This window comes from Gavia stellata, chromosome 9, assembly GCF_030936135.1.
Source record: "Gavia stellata isolate bGavSte3 chromosome 9, bGavSte3.hap2, whole genome shotgun sequence".
Taxonomy (NCBI): Eukaryota; Metazoa; Chordata; class Aves; order Gaviiformes; family Gaviidae; genus Gavia; species Gavia stellata.
Window position 1 is genome coordinate 12424723 of NC_082602.1, and position 15873 is coordinate 12440595.

Consider the following 15873-nt stretch of genomic DNA (forward strand, 5'->3'; position numbering starts at 1 on the left):
CAAGGAAAGCTTCTGTTCTTCTTAATTTCTGCTTGCTATGATCTCCTTTTGTTTCCTTCAAAATTTATCTTCAGTTAAGTTGCACTGTATTTTATTGCTGCTGCTTCTGATTATGTATTGTTGAGTTTTTCTTTCCTGGTAACTCTATGAATTGGCTGGCTATTTTTCATTATTTCTGTGAGGCTATGGGGAAAAAAAAAAGTGATTTCTTTACTTGAGAATTCTGACATTTATTAGCATAATAAAACTCTCAGATGAAATTGCAGTTTTCCAAGTAATTTCATTTGCAGGGGAACTTACAAGGGATTTGTTTTAAAGCCAGGTAAAACCTAGAATGAGAAATGGATGGAATTCAGACAGAAAAATTTAGAAAATTAAAAGTAGGAAATGTGCTCCAAAGTGAAAATGATGATGCTGTTGTGATGTTAATTACATCACGAGAGGACACATAAGCTAAAGAGCTAATATTTCCAAGCCTTCTTATCGGCTAAGCAAAAAATGAGCAGTTGCTGGGAAGTGTGTCACTAGAAATAAATAGCTATATTATTATCAGTCTCTGAATGTGAATTCTTTATGGAACAAGTTCTTCAATATTCTGACTATAAAGATTCCCAAAATTGTGTACAATGGGTTGATTAATCTTCTGAAAACTTTGGAAATTGCATGTCTTCTTTTCTAGCATGCCTAGCACCTTTTCCAAAGAGAAAGTGACATTTTATGCTCTTTTTTTTTTTTTTTACAGTTCATAAAGGCAAAACACCAGTCTGCAAAGATGTCTGGGTGTCTAAATACCATCTTAATTACTCAGTACCACCTTTAGACCCTCAGCCCTACGCAGCCAGCTGCTGGCCTCAGAGGTAAGTCTATGGATACCTACATTTTTTAACTTTAAAAGGTCCCTTTCCATTCTGCTTTAAAGCAGGTCCAGTTGTTCTATGATGGAACATGTGCAGCTGTGAATAACCTGAAGCTGAGGTGGTTCTTGAGATGCCTATATAGAGGGAGCAAGTGCAGAGCTAGTTTCTCAGAGGAAGCAGCTGGTAGATACTGGGGCTCTTTGGAGGAGGTAGATGGCACTTAGTGAATGTTCTATTGGAAAAAAGCAACTTACTCTGTGATTATTTTACGGAGTCTATACTTGAAGCACAGTGAGTGCTGAGCTCCACATTCTGGTAGCTGGATTCAATGTCTGTATATTCCTGTACCAGGTGTATTCCGATCCCAGATCACACATACCTGCCTTCTTATTTAATGGAGACTATAGATACTACTAGAAGCCTACATAAGAGTTACTATGTTCAGAATTGCAGAGTTGTATTCCATTTCGAGAATCCAGCCCCTGGTGACCTGCACAGGACCACACTTTAACAAAATTCCAGGACCACTTGGATATCTTGACCCTTTGTTTAGCTGCCGAGTCACTTTGTTTATCAAGGTATCAGACACATAGCTAAAGAATGTAAGTCTGTAATGTACCTCTGTAAGTCTACTTGCTGTGAAAAGCCCAGCTGTCTCTTATCTGAGCGCTGTGCACTAAGAACAGCTACCCCAGCTAATAAGCATTGCTTATTTGCTGTATCCTGATTTGCTTTGTTATGAGGTGCTAAAAATAACTATTTAAAACCTCCTGAGCCAGTGTCCCAAGTGATTAATACCGAAACTGTCCAGCTAAGTCTCCATGGAAAGTTCATTGGAATTTTCTTTTCATAGGTCACAAAAATTGATAGATTAAATCACACAAAAAGCAATGTTAACAAAAGAAAATTTTCCTGAACAACAGTGAAGTTTGTGTGCAAAAATCTGTACTTTAATATGGGCTAACTGTAGAATTAATTATGAAAAAATTATTGCTATTATTACCACAGGTACTTACTATTTTTTTAGCACCTTAAATGTATAGTGTGCTTTATAAGCTTGGACAAGACAAGTTTCTTTTCCTTAGTTGAGCTTACCATCTAGGTCAGACAAACAAAGTATAGAAGGTAACAGTGGGTCAAGAGAAGTGAGTGAGTGAGGAGAGATGGATTTACATGGGGTTCAGGAGGGAAGTCTGCACTGGGATTTGGAAGAGAACCACACAGGAATTCAGAGACTGCCCAAAGCACTAGCATACAGAAATACACTCAGTGCGCCTTTCCTATGTGTTCGGAGAGTCCCAGGAAAAAAATTAACCATGGAGGTACAGTAGCACATATGGATTAGTCCACTTTACATCTCAAAATACACACCACAAATGAAAAAAGTACTTGAAAACTGCCTATTAAAGGCATGATTATGAGACTAACCCATAGATACACAACTACTTTCCTCATGTCCCACTTCACTCTTGAAACAAATCAGTTGCATACAAAACTGCCACAACCCTGTTATTTAAAATATTGCCCTGCAAAATGAACGTTTGGAGCTGAAAAGAGCACCCAGCAGTTTCTATCTGGCCATTCATGGGAATAGAGCAAGGAGCACAGGGAGGTAATAGTAATAGTTCTGCAACTCTTTCACTCCATTTCCTGAATTGGCTGCCTCAGTAGTATCCAGCTTACCAGGGAACAATGCGGGACTACATCTACACTGTTTGACAGCCCAGAGTGCAAGGACTGCTAAGAGACAAATTTCGTGAGGGCAAATTAACTACTGTGATGAATTTTATTTTTTTCATAGTCCAGACATTAAGCAACTGGCCCATAGATCTACGCTACAGGTCTATTTTCATGGGGTTTAGTATATACAACAAATGGATAAAGAACACATTGCATGCTTCTTTTTTTAAACATGAAATAGCATGATGATTATGCAATTAGTTATACCTTTTCTATGGATAAATATACCACCCCAACTGTCACTCATAGCTCAGCTAAGGAAAATATCTGGTCCTATAGCAAAGCAAAGCTAGGAATCTCTAGCATATATCTTGCACATCAGAAAGCAGAAAACATAACAAGGCCAGTGAGAGTTGTTGCTGTTACTGTAAATCAAACTGCTTTCATTAGAATAACTAGTTTAGAATAAACTGACCACTTTCTGTACAGGAGTAAAATTCTTTCCAAGGCCGTTGGGTGAATGACCTTATTCTGTCCCTGCTGTGGTGATCTTTGTAGGCCTGAATTCAAAAGCACAATAGCAGGTTTCCAGCTACACCTAACCATTTAAGCAATCACAAACTGCAAAAGAACATTTTAAGACTGCTTCTCTTGTTATCAAAAGTGCACCACTGAGTAATGACATTGTCAACAGAAACTGACAAACCTTGCTTTGGAAAAAAGAATCTGTTCACCAATATTGGTACTTCATACAATGCTCTATGAATAGTTCCCATCCATACTTCTTGCTGCATTTTGTATTTTCAATCTCAGACATTAAAAAAATTAAGATAGGTACTTAGTGTTCAGTGCAATTGGCCACAACCCATTGAAAAATTTCTGGAAATAGTCCTCATTTGTAATTTGCCAGTAATTTCTCACCTTTAAAATGTTAGCAATATGAATAATGATGATAATTCAGATGCAAAACAGAAATATTTTGGGCCTTCTAATGAGGATACTTTTTGGCCACAAGACCAGTGGCTTTGAAAGTTTGTTAACTACTTTTCAGTGTTTAGTTTTGTAGCTATCTATTACTACAGCTATCCAGAATGCACTCCTGTTAGTCCTGGATCAGTTATTCAAATAAAGGGCTGTAGTCTGGTGGATTCTTCTGCTGTCCACATGGCTCCAGTAGTAGCTCCCCACCTGAGGATGTGATGATTTCTTCCTAGAAAGATAAAACCAATTAAAATATCATTCATAGATGTCTAAGCCTCTCCCTGTCTTCTAAGAAAAGCAACGGACAGCAATAAAGACCATCACTCCACTGTAATTGGTAACCAGTTATGAATAACCACTTGATAAAATAAGTACAGACCAGCAAAGAGATCCTATCAACTATTCATTTTCTTCATGCTTTGTTTATCTCATACTTACACCAGTAGTAACTTGTGCTAGTATCAAATCATGAAATCAAACAGTTGGTGTACAAAAAAGGCTGTGACTTGTAGTACCTGTAAGTTGCTACGCTACTTAAGAAAAACAGCTACAGATGCCTATAAAGGATGTTCTCAAAGGTTAATTTAACAGACATATGCCAGTCCTACTATGCTACTTCCATAGTCCTTGGCATGAAAGAAGCTTCCCCCGGCAGACTGAGCAAGAGCTCAATGCTGAGTGCTCACACACAACAGTAACAGCTTTCTGACTGATTACAGAGAGGTGAAAGATATTAACCTTGCTGGGGTAAAGACAGTCTTTACAAATAGCACCTATTCTCCTTAATTAAATACCCACATGTCAAGTCTGTCATTCCAGTAATTGATTACCCAGATGAATACAAAAAAACTTACTGGAAAAGTAGAGAACTTGGTCTTTGCACTTATTCCTAGAGTAATGATAGTTAATTTTTATTTTTGTAGAAGTTTAAGATTTATAGATGCACCAAAATGAGCCAGAATCTAGAATTATATTGCCTAAAAAAGCAATCCTTCATCTGAAAGTTTAGATCCAAGTTATGGATCTATATACGGGCCTAACATTTTCAAAACTTATCTAGTTTCTATTGAAATTCAATGGAAATTTGGTGCCTGATTTCCTCAGAACACATGCAGGCTCCCAGTTGTGGTTCCTTCCCAATCACTACATCAGACTGAGAATAAATTCAGAAAGTTACTACTCAAATGGAATGCTTTTGAGAAGGTTATGAGGAATTAAAGACACAGATTTAGCAATTATCTTGGATATGTTATTGCTGCTTTCCACACAGTATTTAAATGCAAATAGTAATAAGAGAAAATGCATGCTCACACCCTCTTCTGTAAGAAGTTTGTTCTTCCAGCTAATGGTTACCACCCCCTTGTATCTGTCAGATGAGTTGCTTGAGTGACCTCTTCTTAATTTTTTTAAATCAAAATGAAGCAGTTTTAGATGTGTAAGTATAAGCAACTAAAAAAGTAGTTATGCCAGTTACGCCAGCTCTGCTCATTTTGATTGAAAGTGAAAAGGTACCTCAAAGAGAAGTCCATGCAACTTTTGGGGTGGGGAAGTATACCCTTGCCAAAAACAGTCCTGAGGAAGCAGCAACTTTTCCATACAATATAGCAATAGCTGCAAGAGAAAGTGTGCCCGCAGTGCAACCATTTACATAAAGATTGCATAGTTTGTTACCAGAAGGCTTTGGGACACTTGACAATGTACTTCACCAGAAAGGGCAGGCAGAAAAGCTTCGAAGAAAATCATGTGAGAGCCAGGATAAGATGCCTCCTGAAGTGATTGCCAAAGAGACCAGTTTTAATACTGCTATTAAGCTAGGCAGTTAAAAGAGAATTGTGTGGTGACATTAAAGGTGAACCAGTTTCTCTGATAGGCTTACCACAGGGGGAGCTATTAACTGTTATCAGGGGACACCTAAGAAAACTTATTTTTTTTAAATGTCAGGAACTAAAAGCCATTCTGTTTCTGACAAGTGCCCTACTGCTGTCTGTAAATAGATGTGTTTCTAGTACAGTGATTGCCTAGGATGAGCTGTGATGAAAATATAGGAACACAGCTGGAGCAGAAATGGTTGGAACTAGTTGTCACTATCACCCCTCCCCAGGAGCACAGAGGATACTATTTTAGCCAGAACTCCTACACCCAATGCTTGGCAATCTGCATTTGAGGTGTTGTACATGTGCTTTTCTTTCCCTGACAAGGCCCTGGTTAGACTCTTCCCAGTTGTACTGGGTCTGGCTGAGATGGAGTTAACTTCCTTCACAGCAGTCTGTATGGTGGTGTGTTTTGAATTTGTGGCTAACACAGTGTTGATAACACAGTAATGTTTTTAGCTATTGTTGATCAGTGCTTGCACAACGTCAAGGCTTTCTCTTTTTGCCACTCAGCCCCTGCTGGCAGTGAGTAGGCTGGGGATAAGCAAGAAGTTGGGAGGGGTCACAGCCCAAACTGGCCAAAAGCATATTCCGTACCATATAGTCGTGCTGGGCAATAAAAACTGGGATAGAGCAAGAAGCGTGTGGGGGGTTGTATTGGGTCCGGCTGAGATCACAGAATCATTAAGGTTGGAAAAGACCTGTAAGATCATCAAGTCCAACCATCAACTAACACCACGATGCCCATTAAACCATGTCCCGCAATGCCTCGTTCACACGTTCCTTGATGGAGTTAATTTTCCCCATAGCAGCCCTCATAGTACTGTGCTTTGTATTGGTAGCTAGAAAGGTGTTGATAACACACCAGTGTTTAGGCTACTGCTGAGCAGTGTTCACACAGCATCAAGGCTGTCTCACCAACATTTCCCCCTCACCAGTAGGCTGGAAGTGGGCAAGATCTTGGGAGGGGGCATAGCCAGGACAGTTGACCCAAACTGACCAAAGGGATATTCCATACCATATGATGTCTGCTCAGCAATAAAAGCTAAGAGAAAGGAGGCAGAGGCATTTGTTATTAAGACGTTTGTCTTCCAGAGTGGTACACGTACTGAAGCCCTACTTCCCGGGAAGTGGCTGGACATCGCCAGCTGATGGGAAGTAGAGAATAAATCTTTTGTTTTCCTTTGCTTCTGCACATGGCCTTTGCTTTTACTTTATTAAACTGCCTTTATCTTGACTCATGAGTTGTTTTTCCATCTTATTTTCTCGCCACCCTGTCCTGCTGAGGAGGGGAGTGATAGAGCGGCTTGATGGGCACCTGGCATTGAGCCAAAGTCAACCCACCACAGAGATTTTGGCTTCCAAGGTGGCCATTGAGAAAGAATTTCATCAAATTAAGGGAGAAGGTATTTTTTGATAAAATGTGACACCTACTATCCTTCCATGGGGAAATATAATGTCGTAGTGATCTGTGAGGGGACACTAAGGCAAACCTCATTTGTCTTAACTTTTTATTTGATCTTAAAATAAAGCCACCTCTGTGTGCACACATGCCAGTAGCTAAGATGGAAGAAAGAAGGTGAGGGAGAGGAGGCCAACCTAAATCTAACTTTCAGAACAAATTAATCATTTTCATTGAGCTTGAATGAGCTCGGGATTTTCTGCCCTTGATTTTTTTTTGTTTGTGGTTTGTTGTTTTTTTTTGTTTTGTTTTGTTTGTTTGTTTGTTTGGGGACTTAGAAATTTTATTTAGGAAGTGAACATCTATGTTTTTATGAAGGATATTGTATTATAATCTCTGTTCCTTCATGTAACTTAAATTCTGAGAAACTCAAGTTCTTTTTGTTAAGCCAATAAAATCCAGAATAATTGTCTTCTACTGTACTGCTAATAACAATTGAAATGTAAGGTTTACAGCTGGAAGAAATAGTGTGCAGGTTTGAATAAAGAGATGTTGCAAACCAGCTGAAAAAAAAGAAAGATTTAAAAGAGAAGGGAAATTAGAAGAAAAATAATCTCTGCTTAGTGTCTGTGAGACTGAATACTGAAAAAATTAAAAGCTGTGAAGAAAAGGAGGAGCAAAAAATTAATAGAATTAGTTTGAGATAAGAGTGAGAAATGGATGAAAAAGGAAAGGTAACTAGAAAAGAGAGGATGAATAGAAATTTTAAGGGTGGCTAAGAAAAAAGCATAACTAAAACTGACGAAGATGGGGAGAGATGCAAGATGATGAAAACAACCTACGCTATCAGAAACAGTGCTACTGTTTAGTCACAGCCTGTCAACAAGAAACACAAGTTAGAGGCAAAGTAATTCAAACCTGTCTAAAGTCAAAGATGAGGAATAAATTACTCTTGTAAGATTGTTTTAGATAATAAGGAATGACCCTTAGTACATCCCTAAAAGAGAACCCCTCCATGTTCCCTTCTTTACTGCAGGGCCCCACTCCTTTGCTTTTGCAGGTTACAGCCCTCACATCAAAGGTCAAAAAATGCTGAAATTTCATTGAAAGACCTTTTATGGTATTTCCAATCCACTTTTGCACGCAAAGAGGCTCAAAAAGTGTTAGCTCTGTCAGCCCTTATTAGTCTATTTTTAGCCCAGGAGAGCATGCATTGTGTAAGAATCTGCTTAGAAGAGGACACAAACACATGCTGAAGTGTTTGAAAGAAGGGGAAAAGCCTTCTGATTCACTGCAACAAAAGACATAAACTATAAATATTACAGCTAGTCTTACTGTGAAATATATACGTATATTCTTTTCCCCACTATGGTTACTTCTACTTTCCAGTGTGGTTTCAAATGACATGGTTCCTCTTTAAATTATTAATCCATTCCACTCAGCTATTGATCTCTACCTAGCAAGTGTTACCTTGTGAAAATCGATAAGATCTGTCAGTGTTGCGTGTCGGTTTGGATCTACCCCCAAGAAACTGTAGAAATCCCCTGAAGCATCAACCAGGAAGTGTTTGAACCCACTTTGCTGGCGATAAGACAACGCATAGCCCCAGATTTTCTCACTGACTCGCACCAGGAATGTTCCTTCAGACTTATTCATCAACAACTCTTCTGCTTCCTGGCGGCTGATAATACCTAGTAAGAAAAAAACCTATGGTTATGCGGATAACAGCTCTGTCAGAGTAAATCAAATGCAACAAATACAGAGCAGAAGTGAAATTAAAATGGCATAACTTCTCAAGATTGAAATGTTTATAGGAGGAGTTAGAGCTATGGAGACAACGTTTATGCTATTTGCTTCTGAAGAATAGCTATAAGAGTTTTGATGGAGTCTGGTGGGATATGCTTTTTAATTATCTGATTAAGAATTGCTTTTTCCCATCCTTACTGCTTTTTCAAAGGAAGTGCATAAACGCAACTGGCCTATCAGACCAGTGAATTCTGTACAAGTGATCATTTAGCAGACTAGCATGGTTCGGCACTGCAATTTGAATTTGCAATACATTGCTGCTATTTGCAATTGTATCGCAGTACTTCTGGCTGTGTTGCCTAACAACTGTTTTATAGGTCCTAAAGAAGGAACATAAAGCAAGTGCCAGAAGAAAAAGCATTTGTCTGCTTTTGTCCATCCATACACACACATATCCATAGGTGCATATAGATAAATTGGAGCACAAAGATATAAAATCCTGCAACTAGGAGAGCTGCTAACAGAGATGGGTATGTTAGATTACTTATTCACAGGCTTGCATTTCTAGGGAACATTGTCACAGAGAAAAACAAGAAACAAAGATCATAGTTCTTTCCTTCTGGGACATTTCAGGCTTATTATCAGAGTAATAGTCTCCTCTAATTAAAAATTGTAGCTATGAACTAAACAGAGTACCAACACAAAAAAAGACTGAATATTGTATTTGTTGACCAGAAGTGAGCTAGTCTTTACAATTCATAATGAACAATAAAGAATTATGCACCTTGCTCCAAGACAAGAGAAGACAAAATTAGTTGGGGCTCTTGCAGTACGTAACTGTCATCCTGTGGTCATTTTCTCTGTGAGCCAACTTACCTCTCTGGACAAACTCTGGACAAACTCAATCAGGGAACAAACTCTCTCCCCATATCCTGGTCATCAAACAGGTTTTTTATAGGTGAATTCATTCCTTTGCTGTATGACAAACTTATTTGTCAGGGCAAAAGAAGGATCACAAATTCAGATTTTCAAAGTAAGCAAGGGATAAAGTTTAACAGGAGTAGAGCTTTCAAGAACTTTCACATTTTATTCTTCCGTGTTGGAAAAATCTTCATCCCTCTTTTTTCTTTCTGATCCTAGGACACAACACTGACGTTGCTGGTACTTTTGCCTGCAAACAGGGTCTAACAGATAAACCCTATTCTGACCACACCCCACATAAAAGGTGTGATCAGAATTGCACCCAGCACTGACCCAGGTCTTACCATCCACCTAGAGAGCCTGGTTCCAATTTGTCTGGTAGGCCTAGAGGACAGTAAGCTCATGTCTCATAATTATCTGTGAAATACCAGATGCTCACTTTAATCAGGAACAGATGTTGAATTAGGCCATCCTGAATGTGAACATGGCACAAATGTCAATAAATAATATACGTATGTGTTCCAAAGTTACTCTCTGTGAAGCTAAACTTTCTCAAAACAATGCATGTAATATTTAATGGAACTGCTTGTCATCGTAGAATCCTACACATGTCCTAGTGAGAGTTCCATGGAGTCTAAGTACTGAAAAGCCACATTGTATTAATGTAATAATAACCATAGCCCAGGGATTACCAATTCATACAAAGAAGGGCCTACCTGAAAGACCAAAGTTTGGGATGCTCTAATTAAGCCCACAAGGAAAATTATGCCTCTGGGAGACACAGGAAGGGACTGAGGAGATCTGGGTCCTAAAAGCAAGCACTGTGTGATGTTAGGAAAGATAGAAAAGCTTCTCCTTTCAGGTTATGTCTACTTTGAGGCAATGGATTTCTTTTATAGTTTTACTTGGTGCAATGATGAACACAACGAGGGCTCAATCTCAGTGGGTCTCAGAGGTCCTTACTGAAATAGCCTCAGTACTGAGAAGAAACATACGCATATATACTCTGCTGAATGACGTACAGTTCTCTTTTCTGGAGGATATTACATCATCTTTGCACCAGACATGCAAAATAGGCAGTAAACATGCAAACCTATGCATTTGTTTAGAAACAGCATGCAACTGCTCAGCCAACAGTGTCAATTACTGCACTTTGCAAAAATAAAAACAGTTTTATTGGAGGAATTCCAAGATGAATTGTTAAAAATTCTTGAACTCTGTTCAAATGAAAAGATAGTACTAATAAGAATCCATATGATAGAGCATATTATGTAAAGCTGTATCACTAGATCCCAATACCAGGTGCCACGAATTACACAAAAGTTTATTCTGAAATCACAGTATTTGTTAAGGCGAATATTCAGTCTTCTCTCAAATTGCCCTAATTTAAATATACAATGAAAGGTTTCATTAGTGATTATGATGTCTACTTCCTTGACACATGTCTGCTAGAAATACATGTAGATGAGCCACGCTAACAAGCTCAGAGTGCTGAATGATACAGGAAAGGCTAAACAGTTCCATCACCAGCAAATATTACATTATTTCCAATAATCAATATTTATACTGTAATTCTAGATTGAAACCATACTGGTAACTTTTGGGATAGGAACTGGGTGCTGTTACAACTACCCCTTCTCTAAGCAGTGTCATAACTGTTATGCAGCCATGCTAGGGAATGAGGTGGCCTAGATAATTTAGCACCTATAAAAATAAAGGTTTTGTAAAAAGCAGAGTTACAAAAAAAGAGGGTTTGTATTATATGGTGAACATTATTCTTAGGATATTTCTAGGGTTTGAATGACCATCACTATCAGGCATATAATAACGAAATTCATTTAGCATCGATTTGTTTAATGCTAAACAATTTGTTCACCTGCTCTCAACTCCCACCAGTAGAGCTAAAACACTGCAGGCTTCCACATGATGTTATCTTCTTTGCCAGACCTTATTTTTGTTCTGGGCGCTTTATATCATTGAGTAGGTGAGGAATGCTACATTGCTCCCAGCCAAGTTCCTTTTTGTTTTAATTCTCTTTTCTGCTAAAGATGGTGTAATAAATTATCAGCCAGCTGCTTTCTTCCCTTTTTCTCTCCTGATTCGGTTAACAGATCTTGAGAAACCATCTCTCCCCACCACCTCCTTCCTCTCTCTGCCTCCCAGTTATTTTATTTTTCACTGGTTCAGTTCTTCAGTGGGTGGTGATTGCAGCAATGAAAGCCTCCCTCCACCCTTTAAAAAACATTATACTGTTCTCAAGACAACTAGAAAAAGAGTGTCACTGCTCACTCCTGAGACGGCTGTAGAGAAATAAACAACATCTGCAAAACCCCTACATGAACATTTAAAATTGTTTGAACTGAAGTCAAGAAACTTTGGTTTCCCAAGGCTCTGGTAAGAGGTTTAGAATCACTGATGCTCTTATTTGTGCTAGTTAGGATATTAATAGGAAATATTATCTGGAAAGGAAACCACTGATGCTTTGAAAGCTAATTTTCCCCTCTCTCTAATTCTTGCTAATCTCTTAAAAAGAAGAAAAAAAGCAACATCTTCACTCGGTGTAAAGCAACACTGTGTGAAAAGCAGAAATCCTTTCACGCAAGTGCAACTTTGCAAATCAGTCATTTAAATAAATACCTCACAATCAAGCTATCATCAGTATCATCATTTTAACTCATCATGTGGCCACATACACAATAGCGTACTTGGACAGCAGTTAGATACCCCACTGAAACTCACATCTTCTACCTGTCATGCCAAATAATTTCTCTCAGAGTATACAAGCTGCTGTTGTCTATAACAACTGTAAAAAAGCAGTAGGGTTTTGACTGGGAGAGGATCAAAGGTGTAACTAACTCCTTTGAAACCATGGAAACCCTATCAGCTGGCTTGAGTTTTTGCCCCCTGTCCCCCAAATTCACTGCATCCATCTATCATATTACATGCATCTACAAGTTGTGCTGGTTTTGGCTGGGGTAGAGTTAATTTTCTTCATAGTAGCTGGTATGGGGCTGTGTTTGGGATTTGTGCTGGAAACAGTGTTGATAGCACAGGGATGTTTTAGTTACTGCTGAGCAGTGCTTACACAGAGTCAAGGCCTTTTCTGCTTCTCACACCACCCCACCAGCAAGTAGGCTGGGGGTGCACAAGAAGTTGGGAGGGGACACAGTTGGGACAGCTGACCCGAACTAACCAAAGGCATATTCCATATCATATGATGTCATGCTCAGTATATAAACTAGGGGGAAAGCTGGCTGGGGGACCGCTGCCTGGGCACAGGCTGGGCATCAGTCGGAGGGTGGTGAGCAATTGTTTTCATTTGCATCACTTGTCTTTCTTGTTTGGTTGTTGTTATTGTTATTTTCCTTTTCATTACAATTTATTATTATTACTACTACTACTACTACTATTATTATTATTGTTGTTATTTCTATTTTTATCATCATTATTATTATTATTTTATTTCATTTCATTTATTAAACTGTTCTTATCTCAACCCACGAGCTTTCTCACTTTTACTTTTCTGATTCTCTCCCCCATCCCGCTGGGGCAGGAGGGGAGTGAGGGAGCGGCTGTGTAGTGCTTAGTTGCCAGCTGGGCTTAAACCATGACACACGTCCACTTTAAACATTCTAGTTTTGCAATGCTTATACATATTAACATTTTGGATTCTTAGCAAGAGAATAACATTTTGGAAGACAGTTATTTAAAATCATAGGACATTCATCATCAGCTGACATGTTCCTAATTAACAGTTTCATTTTTAAATACAGTGCCTGTAATGACAATTTGCAGATGATAGGCAAGCCTTAACATTTTTGTTGTAAATATGTTCTTTTTACTGCCAGCAATATTCCAAAAAGGAAAAAGAACATCCTAACATTTAGAGTATATTAAGCTCATGTGGGAACTGCAGAGTCCATTATGAATTTAGTGGGCACAGCTAAGAAATCTTGATGCTGCCTTCCAAGTTTACAGCAGCCTCAATAGCAGAAAATGCTGTTCTGAAATATTATGCAATGACACTTCAGCTTCCCACTCTTCTCTCAGCATTATCCTACATACATTCTTGAGTGAAACTCAGGAGATGAAATATGTAAATATTTGCTAAGAGAATGCCATAACAAGCATGAATTCAAACTAGAAAAGCTGATAAACTTTGCCAACAAGGCAAGACTATATACTAGAAGTCTAAAATTATTTTTTTTATTATAAAGTTATATCATGTCCATTGTTGTAATCTACCAGTGGTCTACTGTACCACGTGTAATAACAATGTCAATATATAAAGATCATTTGGCCTTTAATGATCAATATATTTTTAGTACACATATGTGCATTTATATATGCCAAGAGGTCGACTAAGATTATAGGGACAGCAGGTACAAACACAGCCCAGAAGGGTTCATGTATCCTTCTGCAACAGAAGCTATTTGCCTAGCTGATATTTTCACTTTTCGTATTTTTTCATTAGCTTGATCTCATACACTCTAGTGCATGAGGTTTTACTTTACACAGAGCAAAACTGTCACAAATACAGGCATGTATAAATATTAATGAGAGCATTCATGCCAAAAGTGCGTTCATGACCATTATGAAAAGCCTTCTATTTCATGCAAAATTGATTTGTTGAACAGTTATGAATATTCACAGGTAATCAATGAAGAGGGGAGAGACTCATCCTGTTTATACAACTTAAGACATCTAACCAGGGAAGTGTGTGATTTAGGTCACCAGTCAAAATTAGGAGCAGGATCCAAAACACAGAGAAGCCTATACCGGTATCTCTTTTGTTTTCAATGGGATTAGATCAAAGCCCATATGAATACAAATATTCCTGGCAATCATTGCATGAATAATTTGCATGCTAAAGGTCATACAGACACATTACACCTAGAGCAAGTGTAAACAATAAATAAATGAGCAAACACAAAGAATTATGACGAATTAGCAGATAACTACCAAATAATGTAAAGGACTATGTTTGTCCAATTATATAGGCAGATCTAAACAGTAATTTGAAAGATAGCGATAAACTGGCACAAGAGTTAGAAGGATCAGTTTGCTAAGCACCAGCCAATCCCTCCCATTTTTTCAAACTGAAAAACTGAGCAAGACAGACATACTACTATAACTATACCATTTAGAATAAAATGTTTCCCGAAGGGAAATAAACATGTGAATTTTCCAAAAATTTCGAAATAAATTTCCTCTGAGACTTAATTTGAGAGTCAAAAGTTGGATTACACCTCACCTTGCCAAAAAAAAAAAAAAAAAATTCAGAACAAACTGCTAGGAAAGCCTAAAAATAAATTTGTATAAAACAGATTTTAGGGTCTTGTGTATTTTTAATCAAAACAGAAAACTTCCAGTTTGAGGAGAGGAAAATAAGTCCTAGGTTTTTCTGCCTACATCATTATATTAATAAAAATCATGTAGTTGGAACTAAAGACCCAACTACTTGGGACCAAAATATGAATAAAGGCAATCAGTTTTGAAAGAAGTAATTAGAAAAGTAAACAGAAATTCAGAAGGATTAATCCAACTGCAGCCAGTATGGTTTAGGAAGAGCTGACAGCCTGCATTAGCATGCCATCATTAACATAAACCACTGTTAGGAAGTGCAAGAACAGCTTGTAAGAACACTAGTCTATGAACCTAATGGAGGGGGTCATAGATTTTTGAGCCCATCACAAAGGAAGATATAGACAATGAACAAACACAAGCTAAGATGAAAACTGAAGCTGGGAAAGTAAGGTTTAGAATAAATTTGACCTTTTTTAGATCCCATAATAAGGTGGGACAGTAAAGGCTTGAAACAAATGTTCGCATGCATGACACTAGCAATCAGCTGTTGTCTAGGAGAAGGTGAAAAATCCAGCTCCTTCAACCACTCAGAGAGATCAAAAGCATAAAAGCAGGGAGGATGAAGTGATTGCTTCCCTGCAGTGCAAGAACTAGAGCAGCTATAGTTTATGCTCTCAAGGAAAAGCAGTCTCTACATCACTCAAAGCGGTAGTTTTCTCAGGTTGACTTTTTCAATTCTCTCCCACAGGTGCAAGTCTATATGTGGACTCTTAAGCTGACTGAACATACTTATGGTTGTTCTTTGGGAAGGACACAATTAATCTACAAAACTCTGATGTCTAGAATGAATTCTTTATGTTATCCTTGAGACTAGTGATGTCACATAGAATTTAAAGAACACTGTTACCAGTTATGGTGGTTTAAGGATTGATCTGCAACTGAAATAGCCAAAGGATAATGTACATATCTAGGTCATACCTTGCCATTTCTCCGGCATTTACAGCAGGAGTAGCATGCACAATTAAACACATGCACAAATATTTGCAGCAATAAGATCTTACAGTGTGCTATTCTATTAAAAAGGTTTCATCCTCTCTTTCTCCTTCGT

The 15873-nt window shown here is 38.2% G+C and overlaps 1 protein-coding gene across 1 annotated transcript in view; it reads right to left on the reverse strand.

Moving 5' to 3' along the window:
- Positions 1 to 3654: 3654 nt before the first annotated feature.
- Positions 3655 to 15873, reverse strand: part of SH2D4B (SH2 domain containing 4B) — a 68930-nt gene continuing 56711 nt past the window's right edge. Inside the window, exons 7-8 of the mRNA XM_059821440.1 lie at positions 8262 to 8482; positions 3655 to 3747 (exon numbers count right to left, since the gene is read on the reverse strand). Coding sequence (XP_059677423.1) covers positions 3655 to 3747; positions 8262 to 8482 — 314 coding nt within the window. The remainder of the gene's footprint in view (positions 3748 to 8261; positions 8483 to 15873) is intronic.